This window comes from Carassius auratus, chromosome 45, assembly GCF_003368295.1.
Source record: "Carassius auratus strain Wakin chromosome 45, ASM336829v1, whole genome shotgun sequence".
Taxonomy (NCBI): Eukaryota; Metazoa; Chordata; class Actinopteri; order Cypriniformes; family Cyprinidae; genus Carassius; species Carassius auratus.
The window spans coordinates 15,819,035-15,836,376 of record NC_039287.1 but is presented as its reverse complement, the minus strand read 5'-3'; the positions used below and the strand labels follow the sequence as shown (position 1 = coordinate 15,836,376).

The window sequence follows — 17,342 nt, the reverse complement described above, 5'->3', positions numbered from 1 at the left end:
TTTCTACTACTTACATTTTCAAAACAAGCTTATTACTTTAGTTTTAATCAGCAGAAGAGTCCTCTCTTTCTCTCTAAATGCACAAATGGCCTCACATCCATAGTACCCCCACCCAATTTAACCGCTAGCAACAGTTAGCAGTGGCACCACATTACATCACTCATAACACAGTATGCTAAAGGACATCATTATTATCTGTTTTAAAGTTACAGTAGTAATTTAGCTGACAAATATTCACACTGTTTTATAATACGTTTAGAAGGAGCTAGGGCAGACAATCTTTAGGAAAATTAGCCATGACCATACTTACTTAGGTAACAACAAATCATGGAATTTGTAGTAAAACTATTTTTATACAAATGGTAATCATTCTACTATACAATTATGGTTACTATACTTTTACTAAAATAAAATCATAGTTAATTTTCACTAGGGAAAAAATGACTTATGATAATGCAGTAACATGTTCAATATTAGGATTTTTCTATAATAAATTGTCATAGTGTAGTAAATGCTGTACTAATTTTGACATTAGGCAATTAATAAGCAAGAAAATATAGTTATTTTACAACGGCCCAACCTAATTATTTTATCCTTTTTTTATGCAATGGCTACACCAAAAATTGTGTTTTCCACGGTTTTAGAATTTGTTGTGGGTGTATGGGACGGCATGGATGAGGGAAATTTTGTCCCAGTCCAGTTGATGACATACGGTTGTTCAGCCTGGATAATTAATTAGCTAACAAAATTACAAATTTAAGTTATTTTGTATTAAGGTCTTTATATGATGTAATATCCCATTACCCATGTGACACTAAAACAGGTGGCAGTAATGGCTAGTAATCTGTACATCAACTTTTTCCAGAGTATTTTTAAACACTAATATCTGTACTTAAGATGTGTGTACTTTAGCCGTTTCTGATTCCCCCAAGAAACTTTACATTCTCGAACGAAAGTATTGCATTCACCAAAAAACACTGTGAGCACTTGTAAAAGCATTCTTATTTCCATCAAAAACATAAATACAAGATAACATATCATAATGTAAATAACATCAAAATAACACTAATTGAAGTTAATGACAATATTTTCTAGCAGAAAATAATACAGATGTTAGGAAAAAAGGTCCAGAAATTGCATGGCACAAATTGGACAAAGTCATCAGAATAGCATCTGGGACACTGGGACAAAACGTCAAAGGTGAATGAATGAAAGACACACTCTGTGAATCTGTGTAGAGAATACGCTCTCCTGGCAGATTGCAGAAACAGCTGACGCTCAAAAAATCTCCCTCCAAATTAACCTCTGATGACATTGGGGACACTTAAGTTAAGTGTCAAAATATGAAGGTCAGTTTGCGTCAACAGAATGGGAACGCTGATTGTGCTGTTTGGAGCAGCTAGTGCCCTGCCATTGTGCCACCTGGTTACTTCATTAACAACTGAATTACACAGCATTTCATAAGGCAGCAATAAATAAACAGATAATCAATGCATTCCCACTTGGACAAAGCTTAGATTAATGCAACAAATGGCTCTACAAGCTCAAGTCAAATACTGCTTGTGGACGTGCTAAAAAATAGGGAAATGTAAATCTATAAACTTTATATTTTCGCAATCAATAGGTGAGTAGCCTGAATGGCTAAGTTGGTCTTCAGAATAAGAAAAATAAGGCTGGATTTGGATTCACCTGACCAGTGATTAGACACATTTATTTTATGGACAAGAGAGGAGGATAAGTTCATGTGTTCAAAAACAATTGGTTCATTTATTTACTCTGCCATCTCTCTGAGCTCATATAATACAGGTTTATGGATCACTCAAAGTTGACGATTCAAAAACACAACAGGAATGTATTCAACTCCAGTTTAGGCTTGCTGCGGTAGTTGGTGTTACTGGTATTACCCAGTGTTTGGCCGTACGCCGATTACTTTACTTGCATACCATGGTACCGCCCCCACTGTAATTGAGCTTTTCTATAGAAAAAAACCCTGAAACAATTTAGTTCAGTTGGACAACGGATGCTACAGTTGTAAGCTGAAAGTGTCTGTTCTTCTCCGTACGACACGAGCTGCAGAGGCGCAGCACAGTTCAACAGAATTCAGATTTCATTAAACACGCAAAAAAAGTAAACTCTGAGATGATGGCGGGGGATTTTTCAAATTCAATTTAAAATAGTCCGTTATATTTTGATTTGAAAAGATCACTTCTTAAACCAGAGAAGGTTTAAAGTTTCTGTTTTAGTCTTGGAAAGCGAAAGGTGTAAAGATGTAAGCAAAACAGACAAACACCTTTTCTTGTAAATCATGATACCAAGATCGCAAATTCCAAAGCCCTGCCTCCTGGTGTTACCCGTAATAAGGTTTTTGCTTTTTGTGCAAGTTTATACAAGAACAGTAAGAATATTTCTAACTTCTTAAATTATGAAACATCATTTCTTTGAGACACAGGTTATTGAAGCGTCAACTTGGGGGACCATACGCGTGGACTACATGAACTGATGACAGAGAACTCAATGCTCAGTTTTGCTCACTCAAAAACAGCTGTCCACCTTAAGAGTTTCACACAGAACATTTACAGACATACAACTTTCCATTCATTAAGAGAGCAAATTCTCTATCTCATTTGTATTGTCTCATGTGTGGTTCAATGTATGAGCCTTATTCATCTCTCTCTCTCTCTCTCTTTTTTTTTTTTTTAGAAAGGACTGACTATTGTTTTAATAAGGAATGTGGGAATTCGTGACAGGCTGCTTTCTGTCTGACTAAAGCCAGCTGAGGGTGTCTATGCACCAAATCTCTCCTGGGCCAAACAAGCACACAAAAAGTGTAGAAAATGGTCTCATGTTGAATTTTTTTGCCCTTTTAATCTTCCATGGATTCACTAATGTCCTACATGCTGACAGAACACATAGGATGGTTTGTTTAAGAATAGCAAGTGATTCATCATTATGCATACAGGAAATGCAATTTTTAAAAGAGCAACACTTCCTACGCTGGTCACCAGAGTGAAACACCCTTTAAACTTGTAGAATATATTTAAGGAAAGGAACAAATCTTACTAAAGAACTCTGTTAAGTTATAGGGCAATGCAATATGGGAAGTTTCTAGTGATTCAGAAGACCATGATAAGCCGGATCAAGTGTGTTTAATTACAGTTGAACCTAAAATCCTCAGTACTGTGGCTTTCTAGGAACAGAAATGGATAGCTCTTTAAAATAATAGAAAAGAATGAATGTTAAACAGCATCATCACACAAAGACGCAATCTGCGGGCTTGGCAAATTATTGAGTCGTGAAGAACCGGCTGAGCTAGTTTAACAGGTTCACTTTGACCATTATTGGGTAACTGCTCTCATTCTTACACTGGGCTCAGTGATTTTACTACTCCCCGAGACAAGATAAAACATCCCTCATGAGGTATCTCAAGGCAAGAGCAACATACGCCACTGAGAGATAAGCCTTGTTTCCAGTACGGTATGGGTTCAGTACAAAATACTATAGTATGCAATTATTTCCAATGAGCAGGGAGAGCAGGGAGAGCAGCAATAATATCCCCCTAGGATAAACAGAACAAGGCAAATATCATTAATATATTTAATGATATTTAAATGTATACATTATTTAAGTAAATGGAGTAAAAAGACAAGTCCTGACTGTGCGAAAGGAGGAGCTAGGGATGGAGGAGGGTAATTTGCTCCTGAGCAAGTGGAAAAGCTGCTGCATAATACTGACTAGAGCTTATATAGGAATGCCATATTCCTATAAGTAGAGGTGATCTGCTGAGAATCAGCTGATGCGAGGCTAAAAGAGCAACAGAAACCCAAATAACTGATATTTTGATGGAAACTATAATTATGGTACAATTGTTGGCATTTTAGGCATGTTTTCGTGCCATTGAGCACAAACATCAAAATAAACTCAGTAGAATTTTTTTTTCTTAGTAATTGTTCCATTCACAGTTCCTATTTTATTCATAAAATGTAATTCCTACAACTAATTTGTCAAGTGCATAAACTTCTTTGGTGTTTGTATTCCTTATGTAAGGTTAGAAATTATGTTTTAAACAAAACAATGGGTTCAAATATTCATGTTTGGGGACTGTTTCAAAACAAAAAGTTAACCACTTACCTATTTTACTATTTACTTTTGACTCCATGGTTCAAAAATATTACATGTAAACTGGATTTTAGAATAAAAAATTGAGCACTATATTATTTAAAGATTTACTAACTGACAAAAAGTCCATGTTGACTGACACAATTCACATTGCTGTACAACGTATGAGCAAGAGATGGGGATTTAAAACCATATAAAATACGGTTTATATATATGAAGATCAATAGAACACCTGTTGAATCTTGTTTTACTTTTGAAATCTGAATTACAATCAAAATGTAGATCATTTCATATATGTATAGCCCACAGAAATCATTGTAAGAATATACTAGTAATGTAGTAATACATCCTGTCTGTGTAAAGGCTTCAACTCTTGAAACCAAAGAGTTGTAAGCATTTGTGCAACACAGTTTGGGATTTAACACTGTGATGAAACATGAACCTGTCTCTGATGATTACTGCTGCACCATCTGTGCATTGGGATGGCCAACGGCTCAACTGATTGATGAGAGCCCTTAAGGAGGAAAGAGAGCATGGGACCTCATAGTCACACACTCTCCAACCCATCCACTCTCTGGCCTTACTAGCCAATGTCTCCCACAAATACCTCCACAGGTCCCACCTTGCTCACTTATCATCTTCCTACGGCTGTTAGAATGTCTGAAGAATCCCTGTGGAATGAAGACACATACTCCAAACATCTATGTGCTCAATCTGACGTTCTAATTAAATGACACTGCAACACATTTTGACTACAGGCCACACATATTGACCCCAGGGGATTGAACCATGATAAAACTTATTTTATTGATCAGACAAGCTGGTAAAGTAGGGGTGCTCCGATCACGATCGTTATGCGCATCTCGTCAGTAAAGCCGGTTATCTAATCAGCGGTTAATTCCATCAGGTGCGTGATTTCACATAGAGCAGCTGTTTCTACACAGAGCCATTGTTAATAGAGAAGATGCGCAAATCCACTTCATTTTAAGCGTTTATTGGCACATCTTCTCAGTTAACAACGGCTCTGTGTAGTAACACCCTATGGTAAAGTGACAGGCCTATTTAAGATCAAAGTAGATCACCATGTTCATAAGTGCACAAGTGGTGATTCTGATCAAACTGGTGAAGAAAATGCTGTGAGGATTCTGTATTTAACCTCAATATGTTTTCCCCCTGTTTGGAACCACCTACCCACCCCATCCCAACCATCCATCCATCCATCTATCATTTTGTTGTTTTTTTCTTTGGGTTGAGATTTTTGTATCATGTTTTACAAGAAAATACTATTTCACATTTAATTTAATGTGCTATTAGCCGTGAAAATTGCTTTGACATTAAATTTCGTATTAGTGTGTGTGTAACATTAATATAATTAAATTAAATATTAAACAAGCTATTTGTCAGTGCCAGGAAATTAACGTTTTTATAGAAAACATTTTATAGTTTGTTATAGAAAAACAAGTTATGCTCAGAGTCCAGAGCCTCGATCATAACAAGCAACTTCCGAGTAGAGACCTGCATGACCGCGGGACCCATCGCAGCAGAGTGCGGCGCGGGACAACACTTGAGGGGCGGGTAGAGACTCGTGTGTGGGTGCAGGAGAATTATTAGGGTGTGCTGACACTAGGGAATCTTAACCGTGCTGGAGCATGTTTGACCCCCAAAGCCTGGTTCGTTTTACTAGTGTGATCGTTTAATTTAGCAGTCCCTGGCTCAGTTGGAAGAGGTGGGCAACAGCGCGGTACAGTTATATAGCCTATAGATCAGTGAGTGTTAGTGCTCACCGCGCCTGAGCGCAGATCTTCTGATACGTGCTGCATGATTGCGTCAATTTCTGAGCGGCAAAAGCAACAGATCTGTAAAGCAATATATTGTGAGAGGGCCGTGTGTTACCGTGTCCCATAGGACTCAAGATAATTAACCACAAAATTAACAAAACAATTCACTTCACTGTACCGAGCAAGAGCGCTTCTCTGCATTACATTATATTTTGATTTTGGGGTGAAATGTGACTTAAGAGTCTTCATAAGACAGCAGACTTGAGACCTTAATGATACACTGTGAAACAATCACTGATTTTTTAAACACTGTTTAAGGCCACTCTTTATATATTACAAGCTCTCAAATTGATTGTCAATTGCCATATATATATATAGAGAGAGAGAGAGAGATAGAGAGAGAGAGAGAGAGAGAGAAGCTATCCAACCCATCAGGAAGCATCTTCAGTTGTCTGAGAGCCTGAGAGACAGGGAGAATATTGTCCTCTCATCTGAAATCCTGGTGCTGCTGAAGTGCGGCTAAAGCCAGGCTTAACATGTCATTTCATTACAGTTATCAAACAGTCAGCTCATGTGGGTGTTTAGGGCTTGAATAGAGCAAATATACTGGTTTCCTTTTATATGCCCTCCCACTGCACGAGAAACGAAGTCCACCAGCAAGTCAAAAATCCATATTCACGATTTACTTGTAAAAGCAATTAACATGGGACCTTCATTTAAGGCCACACTGACATGCAGTACTGTTGTATTATTGATCTGAGGAGGTGTAGGTAATTAAAACTGGGGTAATTAGCTACATCTTCAGTAATACTGTAAGACTTAAAACTCCTACTGTTACCTGTTAAGTATATACAATTAATATAATCATTTACATTTTACATAGTTTACCCAAGCTTTGCAAGTTTGCTCATGTACAGAACTTGATACGAAAGCATAAGAAAATTATTACCCTTATAATCTTAGCATTAACTAAATAACTCTTTGAAATCAAGTCTTCCATTTCAATGTTGAAGTGTTATAACTGTAGTTTCACAGGAGCATCTTAAAACAGCTTAAACATTTAATCTCAAATATATAAATGATAAGTAGATTGATGAGCAATACTTTTAAAAACCCTGTGAAATGGCACGACAAGTTCTGTTTCTCCGTTTACATATTTCCAATTAAAACAGTGAGTAATGTTTTAACTTACACACATTCAACTCAAATGACCTCTACTTAAGTCTGTCAAACGTTTGGGAATCCCAATATGGTGGCACGGTGTCTTCATTTACTGCATCATCAGAACTCTAGTTGCTTAATAATAACTGCACATGCCCATTAGTGAAAGATGAGTAATCAGCAGGCTATTTTTGGTTTGTTTTCCTGGAAGACAAAGACTTCCGGGAAAGTTCACCCAAACGTAAAGCAGATTTAATTTAGCTGAAACCATGAAAACTTGGTGATTAATAAAATGCCACAAAAAGCCAACTGCTACTGTCACTTTAAAAGCCAAATCAGGCCATACAAAATTAATACCTGCGGCTCCTGATGATTCAAGTGTTATGAAGCTAAACGGTCGGTCTGAGCAATAAAAATTACATTATTTACAACATTATTGCCTGTAATCCATAGCCTCAGGTAAACGGTCTGGAGTGATGTCCATTAGCAAACCATTCTTCTGAACTGGTTTATTTTAGTAAACTGAATGAACCAGTTCACCAAATCGGACTGAACCGCCCGAAACAGTAGCTCAAGCTTCACAGACCTACAAGTTACTCAATCAAAAATCACTTTCAGATGTGTTCGACAGTCACAAGATACTGGTATATGATCCTATGAGCTCTTTCAACGCTACAGTTGCTGATGAGCTGCTGATACAAGTAAGTCAAACAAGCACTTGAATGAAGGGGCGAAAATAAAGTTTTTATGGTTTCTCAAGGTTTACGTGAAAAATAAAGTTGTTTAAGACTAGCTTATAAATTTTTTTTAAGTTGTAAACATTGAAAACACCCACGTTTCACTTAATTATTGGGTGTTTTATTAATATAATTGTGCATGTTACCTCATTACATGGTTTCGTACACAGAAGCATTTTTTTTGCCATCTTGGTGAACTCTCTCTTTAAAGGTGTATTTCTGATACAAATAAATTGTGTCAACTTTTTAAGAGCGTCCTAACATATGCATGACCTTAAAACTTAACAAAATGCATTGAGCCACAAAACTCCAATTTTGATTTCACTGGAGTTTTATACAATAATTGCAGCAAAAACGGTCATCTATACTCACCACTGAGTCCATTGGGATTGCTCCTGTGATGATGTGGAGCAGAGAGATCATCCATTGATCGTCGTATGGTGCCAATTTTGGTTTCTACAGTCTTGTGTATGTGATTATGATGATGGTCTGGGCTGCCAGCACTTCCACCGCTGGAGGTACTGCTCCCATCGCCAACATCTCGGACATTGCTCGAACCTCCATTCAGGTTGCTCAGACTAGACTGGCTGTCTATAGAGCTCCTAGATCCTGCTCCAGTCCGGTCTTCATCCAACATGAGAATGATCTCCTTTAGTTCTGCATTCTCCCGGAGGACGTTTTCCTGGTTGCCTTCCAGCTCCTTGAGCTTCTGCTGATAGCTGCTCACCTCTTTCATCACGGAGCTGGCCGTATGCCTCCCAAACCTCTGCCATTCCCGAGATAGCTTCTTACCTTTCTGCCGATCATCATCGAGAAAGCAGCAGAGCTCCCTGAGCTCCTGGTTATCATCCTGCAGTTTTTGGTTGATCTCCTTTAGATTACGGATCTCATGGAGGTGCACCTGCAGCCTGCGGTTGATGTCCTTCATCATGTTCCCATGTTCCAGCATTACGTTCATTTTCTCACTGTCAGTCCTTCTCAGTCTCTTGATCAAGTCCTCTTTGCTCCATCTGACCAGTTCATCATCAGAGATCTTACTTAGGTCATCATTAGGACAATGTTTTGCCATCATGATTCTCAGTCTTAGGGTTAACACAGATCTAACATAGTACTATAATCAATCGCAATGTAAAAACGCATTCAAAAACTGATTCATGTATAGACTGTGTAAGTATTTACGGGAATCATTTTAAAATGGAAGACTATCCATAAACTGATATGTATTGCTGACAAATTAATTTTCAAACATTCACCTTTATTATTAACGGCTCTCTTACCGATAACTTCGCGGTCATGCCTGGATTTATATATCCTAAAATATTCGTGACATAAAAATCCACGAGCATCGTTGTAAATGAATCGATGTTTTTCTCAAGAAAAATCAATCTTTAGACGCGCGTGATCTTACAGGTTTCAGGAGCAATATTTCAAAAAATAACAACCACAAACACCGCCTTCATTAAAAACATATCTGCGTTCACGTTAAAATTGAGCGAAAGCTCCAAAGATCAGAAGATCAGAAGGGGTTTGCAGTATAACTCCCCACGCGTGTCAGTGTTCAGGGTCTCGGGTCCGGTTCCTCTGGACAGGAGTGAAATGATCCGAAGCGGATCTGATCTGAGCAGGTTCAGAGATGAGAGGCAAACTGCAGGATCTGCCCTCTTAAAGAGACAGCACCTCATTCCCACAAACACTCTGACTGGATTTAATTCTATTTCATTTTTAAATAGATTATAATATCTGTTTCGATTACAATTAAATTATTATTATTTTTTAATCATAATTACTTTTTCACATTTTTTTTTATTTGAGTGTTGAACGGTTATTTGTCGGAATCTTAAAATTCTGGCAAATCTATTGTTTCCCACGCAAATTACACAGCATTCATCCATCCATTTTTACATTTATTTTTAAGTGAGCAGAAAGAGTAAACCATGGAAAGTCAACTAATTTTTAAAGACCAACCTATTGGTTATAATATAAAGTAAGAGAGGGGCAGATGGCTACCAGAGATATTTTACATTCAAAACAAATCCAAGAACTACAACTTTTTCACAAAAAATTGAAAAATGTCATGATTTGATTACAAGGAAAAATACAAACACTGGGTTCCAAATTATTATACAAGTGACTTATCAATAGGATTTCGGTACAATAAAGAATCTGACTTTTGTTTGTGTTGTTTTTCACATCATTAAAAAAAAAAAAACATAATATGTGTTTCATACCGGACATCTGAGACCATTTAACCTAGAATACAACTGGAAAGTAAAATTAACATAAAATAAAATTCTAATCAAATAATTAAATAAATTGACATTTTAATATTAACTGCAGATTTACACTGAGAAAAAAAAACTGTATCAATTAATTAATTTGTAGGTTGTTAAAATAATAATCAATAATAAATAATCACCTATGTTTGGGTCCAATCTCATGCTTCTATTTTCTCTCAAAATGTGTTTTGTGTGAAATGGAGTGAAACTTTGCAGGACTGCAAACCTTAATGTTTGAGTAATTGTTAAAATGTATTTAAAACCATAATAATAATAATAATAATAATAATAATAATAATAATAAAATCAACAACAACAACAACAATAAGTCTTCAGGATTACTAGAACAGGCAGGTGTTTTGGAGCTGGTTGGAACAACACTCTTCAGGACAGTGGCCATCAAGGAGCTGAGTTTGACGTGGTTTAACAAAAATACTTTATACTACTGCAGAACGGGATAATGAAGAATTTTGTTGGTGAACATCGCCCTCTAGTGGACAAAAAAATCCATCCGGGTATTGCTTATTGGCTATGCGTGGCGACGAAAACATCGACTAACAATCCGTAAAAAAATAATTTGGGTTGGCTGGTACATAAAATCTTTTCCTTTTTAATATTTTACTTGAATACCTTAATTTTTAGCCCTGATCTAAATTAATTCTTATATTTTATCTATAAGAAAAGTATACAACGAAAGTTTCATTCTTTTTTTGGGAACGTAATCATTCTTTTCTGGCACATAACGCATAAAAAGTGCTAACAATTGTACGCACACCAATCATGACATCTTTTTATATTAATGGTTAAAAACCATTTTATTTGTCAAATTTACCGTGACTGGCTCCATAGCTCAGTGGTTAGAGCACTGGTCTTGTAAACCAGGGGTCGCGAGTTCGATCCTCGCTGGGGCCTACGGGATGGTTTTTATTTAGACATGTTCATAGTATCTTTGCACCTTCGTAAAAAACATTTTTTTACAGTTACACCTAATAAGAAACACTACGTTAAGAGCAAAAGGCCACAAAAACAACTTTTATATTTTAATCATTGTGTTTAATCTCTTTGGTTAAGCAGCATATAGCGTGTAATATAAAACCATTTTAAAATCAGATTAACAGTATATGTTTCAGGATTTTGACATTTTTATATATATGTGGCCAGTAAGCCTGCTTATATAATGTTCATATTTATATAATCTACACAATGTATTTAAACAAAAACCTTAAATCACCATAATGAAGGACTAAAACTGAATTCAATTAACCAGTAGTTTAATACTTTTAATACTTTTATGCTCAGGCTAATGTTTCAAGGTGATGTATGCAGCAGAGTTGTCAGAAAACAAGTGTTTTAACATGTATTATGAGCATTGTTTAATGTAGAAGGTCACTCCGCACTTAAGCCATAGAATTCCTGTGTCTTTAATGTCGAAAGGCTGTCCAGGAACCAAACTGAACTCAAATCTCTGAAGCAGTTTGCTGAGGTTAATATATATATATATGTCATTAATATACGGCTATGGATTACATGTCTACACATTAACAAGTGTTAATCGACATTTTAATTTCTTCCCATAACAAGGATTTGGAAAACCACCTAATGCTGCAAGTGTTTAAATCAATTAATTAATCAGTATCATGTAATTAATTAAGTTTTATTTTTTAATTAATTGACAACCTTAATATATAAACAGTATGGTTGCATCCGAAATCAAATACTTCATTACTATACAGTAGAAAAACAGTATTTACACATGTATTAGTTTCCATTATTTGTTTATAAACTATTATCCATTATTTGTTTAATTAATTTTGATCACAACAAGTTAGATTTGAAGACCCCATGAAATGGTAAGATACGTTTTTCTATTATATCGTCATATTACATATTGTCAATGTTACATTTTCCTGATTGGTCTAGGGGAGGAATGAAACAGCAAAAATGGATGGTGGTGAAATGAATGTGCAGCAGCATTAAGCCACCCCGACTCCAGACCCAGAGTCGTTTCACAATAACCACGTTATCTCATTAAGTTGTTCCTTTGTCTTTTTGAATGCTGTGTCGCACTCGACAGACCACTTCTAGCGTGTTCCTTTACAGAGCAATGCATTTAAGGGATTCACTATGGTTGCCAAATTGTGTATAAATCTTTCATAATTTAACAGGCCCAGAAACGACATTTGATGGTGTTGGAGCATCAAAAATTGGTCTTACTTTATCAGGCAACTTGTGTTAGCCTTCAGCATCAATTATGTAACCCAGGTACTCTAATGAGTCCTTGAATAAGTTGCATTTACTTTTTCATCATGTAATAAGCCGAACTGCTTCAGAAATCTAAGAACTGCATTCAGGTTTTACAGGTGTTCGGTCCGCCTAGATACCAGAATGTCATCAAGGTAACAATGGACATTTGGTAGGCCTTGTAATATGTGGTCCATAGTTCTCTGGAACATGGCTGGTGCTAAAGTGTTCCCAAATGGAAGACAATTATATTGGAATGAACCTTTCTGAGGTGAAATTACAAGAATCTGCTTTGGACTCTTCCTCAACCCTCATCTGAATATAAGCATGAGATAAGTCTTATTTACTAAAACACTGTCCTCCTGCTAATGAAGCAAACATGTCTTCAATGCGCGGTAGGGAATAGTATTCAATGTATACGGTGGGGTTTACAGTCATTACAGCTCAACTTTTGGGCAAATCCTTTCATGGTCCATAAATGACGAGATTCATTGGCGCTTATGTGCTTATGGCCCACATGTGAGCCTGATCTAGACCCAAACTATCTGGGATAAAACTCCATGTGATCGCCTAAACTGGATCTGCTGATAATGAAAACTGCCCATATAAATAAGATTTATCTAGAAGCTACAGACTTTTATTTAACGTTTAAAACACAGAATCATTGAAGTATGAAATGAAAGCATAGTAATTGACAAATCATATTCAATGTTTTAATTTTCCAAGATTACAAGCTGATTTTGGGAATGGAACAAACAAAACTCCATTAACTAGTCACTTTAATGAACCAGTTTTGTGTATTACAACCCACAGTGACCTGATGTGAGATCCACCAATCATAGAGTTTCCAGTACGTAGAATATCCTAGAATAATCTGGAATTAAGCCATACTATGCTAGTTTCATCTGGCCAGAGCAGAACTGGCCATCCGACTGAGCTTGATTTTTTTTCTCTATTTCTGTCACCAATGGATGTCACCAATGTTTTGCTTCCTTGCCACTGTCGTCTTTGGCTTGCTTAGTTGTGGACACTTCATGTCTAGCAATATTGTTCATTATTTTAACAGAACTTAACTGAGCTGAGCTGGACGATGATATCACTGAATGAACAATAAACGGACTTTAACTGATAAACTGACTGCTTTTCATTGTTTTCTATCATTATCAGCACACGTTTTTCCTGTTTAACACTGTAAAGCTGCTGTGACACAGTCTGTATTGTATAAAAAATGCTATATAAATAAAGGTGACTTTAATTGAGTTCTTCTGTTGGACCTAGCACTGTAACCCCACACTTTCACCAAATGCCTGGATGCTGCACTCGCTCATCTTTGATTCCAGAGCATTCACATATTAAACTATATAGACAATTCGTTGACATTAGCTCAGTCAAAACAGATGGCGGCTCTGCATCAAGATGTTGTCCTCACCCATATGAAAGAGCTTGGGTTAATTCTGAACGCCTCTCCAGTACAAAGGCCCATTTATCATGGAGTGGTTTGGGATTGGACGACAATGCAGGCAGCCATCAACAGAGTGAATCTAGGCCAGTCAAACACTGTAAAACAGGTTCAGAGACTGTTGGGTTTGATGGCAGCGGTATCCAATGTGATATCTTTTGGACTCTGTACATGAGAGACTTGCAGTGGTGGCTCAGGACCAAGGGGTTTTCCCAGAGGGGCAATCCACTTCGCAAAATTACAGTCACATGGCAATGCCTTCATGCCTTAATCATGTGGAAGAAACCTTGGTTCTTGTCCTGAGGTCCTGTGTTGGGAACTCCTCGTCAATATGTAACGCTTACGATGGACGCATCCCTCACTGGCTGAGGAGCAATCAAGCATTGAAACACTTTCTCCCAGACCTTAGAGGCCATAATGCACTTGTTTACACAGACAACAGATCGGTGGTTTCATATTTCAACAGTTGGGGAGATCTGCAGCCGTGACCACTTTGCAAGGTAGCACACCAGATCATCCTGTGGGCTCATAAGTATATAAGGCTGTGTCTGTACACATTTCCTCTGATTTTGTTTTCTCCCAGGAGTTCTGAAGAGAGTCCACTAGCACGGGGTTTGTCTGCTACTAGTAGCCCAATTCTGGTTGGGCCAAGTGTCATTCTAGGACCTGGTGGCACTATGGGAGATTCCGGTCAAGAGGGAGCTTCTGTCTCTTGCAGAGGGCTCAATCCTTCATCCTTGCCCAGAGTTATGGAAGCTATTCAATTCAATTCAAGTTTATTTGTATAGCGCTTTTTACAATACAAATCGTTACAAAGCAACTTTACAGAAAATCATGTTTATACAATATTTAGTAGTAGCTAGTAGTTTGTGCACATTTGACAGGATTTTAGAAAAAATAAAAAATAATAATAATACAAGACATAGTCAGCTAGACGATGAACTATCAATATTAGTAATTAATAGTTATTATATGATGCAGTCACACATTTAGCAATAATTGTTAGTTCTGTTTGTTGATTCAGGGTTAGCATCATCTGGGGTCATCTGAGGGTCAGCATCATCTCTTCTCAGGTGTTCTGGATCCAGACTGGAGCTTGTGTAAATCCTAGTTACCGAAACATAGAAACAAAATACAGACATCATTAGCATAGCTGCTGATCCAACAAAGTAAAATTAGTTTAACCCAAGCTAATGAATAAAAATGCACATTTGATGCAACTTGCACTCACAATTTAAAAGATACATTATTTGTATGCTTGGCAAAAGAGATGTGTTTTTAATCTACATTTAAACAGAGAGTGTGTGTCTGAACCCCGAACATTATCAGGAAGGCTATTCCAGAGTTTGGGAGCCAAATGTGAGAAAGCTCTATCTCCTTTAGTGGACTTTGCTATCCTAGGAACTACCGTATGTGTGTTTTGTGACCTTAGGGTGCGTGATGGGTTGTAGCGTGGTAGAAGGCTAGTTAGGTTGGAGCTAAACCATTTAGGGCCTTATAGGTAAGTAATGATAATTTGTAATTGATACGGAACTTAATAGGTAGCCAGTGCAGAGTCTGTAAAATTGGGGTAATATGATCATATTTTCTTGACCTGGTAAGGACTCTAGCTGCTGCATTTTGGACTACCTGTAGCTTGTTTATTGACGAAGCAGGACAACCACCTAGAAGTGCATTACAATAGTCCAGTCTAGAGGTCATGAATGCATGAACTAGCTTTTCTGCTTCAGAAACAGGTAACATGTTTCGTAGCTTGGCAATGTTTCTAAGAAGGAAGAATGCAGTTTTTGTAACATTGGAAATATGATTTTCAAAAGACAAATTGCTGTCTAATATAACACCCAGATTTCTGACTGTAGAGGAAGTAACAGTACATCCGTCTAGTTGCAGATTGTAATCTACAAGTTCCTTTGTAGTGTTTTTTGGTCCAATAATTAATATCTCTGTCTTATCCGAATTTAATTGGAGAAAATTATTTGTCATGCAATCTTTTACATTTTTAACACACTCTGTTAGCTTAGATAATTGGGAAGTTTCATCTGGTCTTGTTGAGATATATAGCTGAGTATCATCAGCATAACAGTGGAAGCTAATTCCGTATTTTCTAATAATATTACCAAGGGGCAACATATATATTGAAAATAGAAGGGGACCTAGGACGGATCCTTTTGGCACTCCATATTTTACTGATGATAAATGAGATGACACCCCATTTACTGTAAGTAAACAAAATGAACAGGTAGGATCTAAACCATCTTAGAGCCTGCCCTTGAATACCTGTATAGTTTTGTAATCGATCTATGAGTATGTCATGATCTATGGTGTCGAACGCAGCACTAAGATCAAGTAAGACTAGAAATGAGATGCAGCCTTGGTCTGACGCAAGGAGCAGGTCATTTATAATTTTAACAAGTGCAGTTTCTGTGCTATGGTGGGGCCTAAAACCTGACTGAAATTCTTCATACAGATCATTTTTATGCAGGAAGGTGCTCAATTGAGCAGACACAACTTTTTCTAAAATTTTAGACATAAATGGAAGATTTGAAATAGGCCTATAATTTGCCAGTACACTAGGATCTAGTTTTGGTTTCTTAATAAGAGGCTTGATAACCGCCAGCTTGAATGGTTTTGGGACGTGACCTAAAGATAACGACGAGTTAATGATATTGAGAAGCGGTTCTTCGGCTACAGGTAACAGCTCTTTCAGTAATTTAGTGGGTACAGGATCTAATAAACATGTTGTTGGTTTAGATACAGTGATAAGTTTATTTTGCTCTTCCTGTCCTATGGTTGTAAAGCACTGCAGTTTATCTTTGGGTGCGATGGATGAAACTGAAGTGTTAGACGCTGTAGAATCTACATTCGCTATTGTATTTCTAATGTTATCTATTTTATCAGTGAAAAAATTCATAAAGTCATTACTATTAAACGTTGGTGGAATATTTGAATCAGGTGGCGTCTGGTAATTTGTTAACTTAGCCACTGTGCTAAATAAAAACCTTGGATTGTTTTGGTTATTTTCAATGAGTTTGTGTATATGCTCTGCCCTAGCAGTTTTTAGAGCCTGTCTATAGCTGGACATACTGTTTTTCCATGCAATTCTAAAAACTTCTAAGTTAGTTTTTCTCCATTTGCGTTCAAGACTACAAGTTACTTTCTTGAGAGAGTGAGTATTACTGTTATACCATGGTACAGTACGTTTTTCTCTAACCTTTTCCAATTTGATGGGGGCAACAGCTTCTTATGTATTAGAGAAAATAGTGCCCATGTTGTCAGTAATTTGGTCTAATTCATGTGTATTTTTGGGTACAAATAGCAGTTGAGATAGATCAGGCAGGTTATTTGCGAATCTTTCTTTGGTAGCTGGAACAATAGTTCTGCCCAGACGGTATCGCTGCGACATATAGTTAATATCAGTTACACGCAGCATGCACGATACAAGGAAATGGTCTTTAATATCAGCACTTTGAGGTACAATATCTATAGTAGTAAGATCGATTCCATGCGATATAATTAAATCTAGTGTATGATTAAAACGATGTTAAGCTATGGGTGTGTCCTCTGAGGGGCACAA

The 17,342-nt window shown here is 37.0% G+C and overlaps 1 protein-coding gene and 1 non-coding gene across 4 annotated transcripts in view; one reads left to right on the top strand and one right to left on the bottom strand.

The window, feature by feature from the left end:
* The window catches only part of LOC113063415 (coiled-coil domain-containing protein 85C-B-like), a 37,124-nt gene extending 27,706 nt beyond the window's left edge, over positions 1–9,418 (bottom strand). For all 3 annotated transcript variants that reach the window (XM_026233783.1, XM_026233784.1, XM_026233785.1), the window contains exon 1: positions 8,165–9,418. In XM_026233783.1, the coding sequence (XP_026089568.1) occupies positions 8,165–8,864 (700 nt within the window). In that variant the 5' untranslated portion in view covers positions 8,865–9,418. The remainder of the gene's footprint in view (positions 1–8,164) is intronic.
* Positions 9,419–10,907: 1,489 nt separating this feature from the next.
* Positions 10,908–10,980, top strand: trnat-ugu (transfer RNA threonine (anticodon UGU)). The gene has a single exon. It is a non-coding gene; the product is annotated as a tRNA-Thr (tRNA).
* Positions 10,981–17,342: the final 6,362 nt, after the last annotated feature.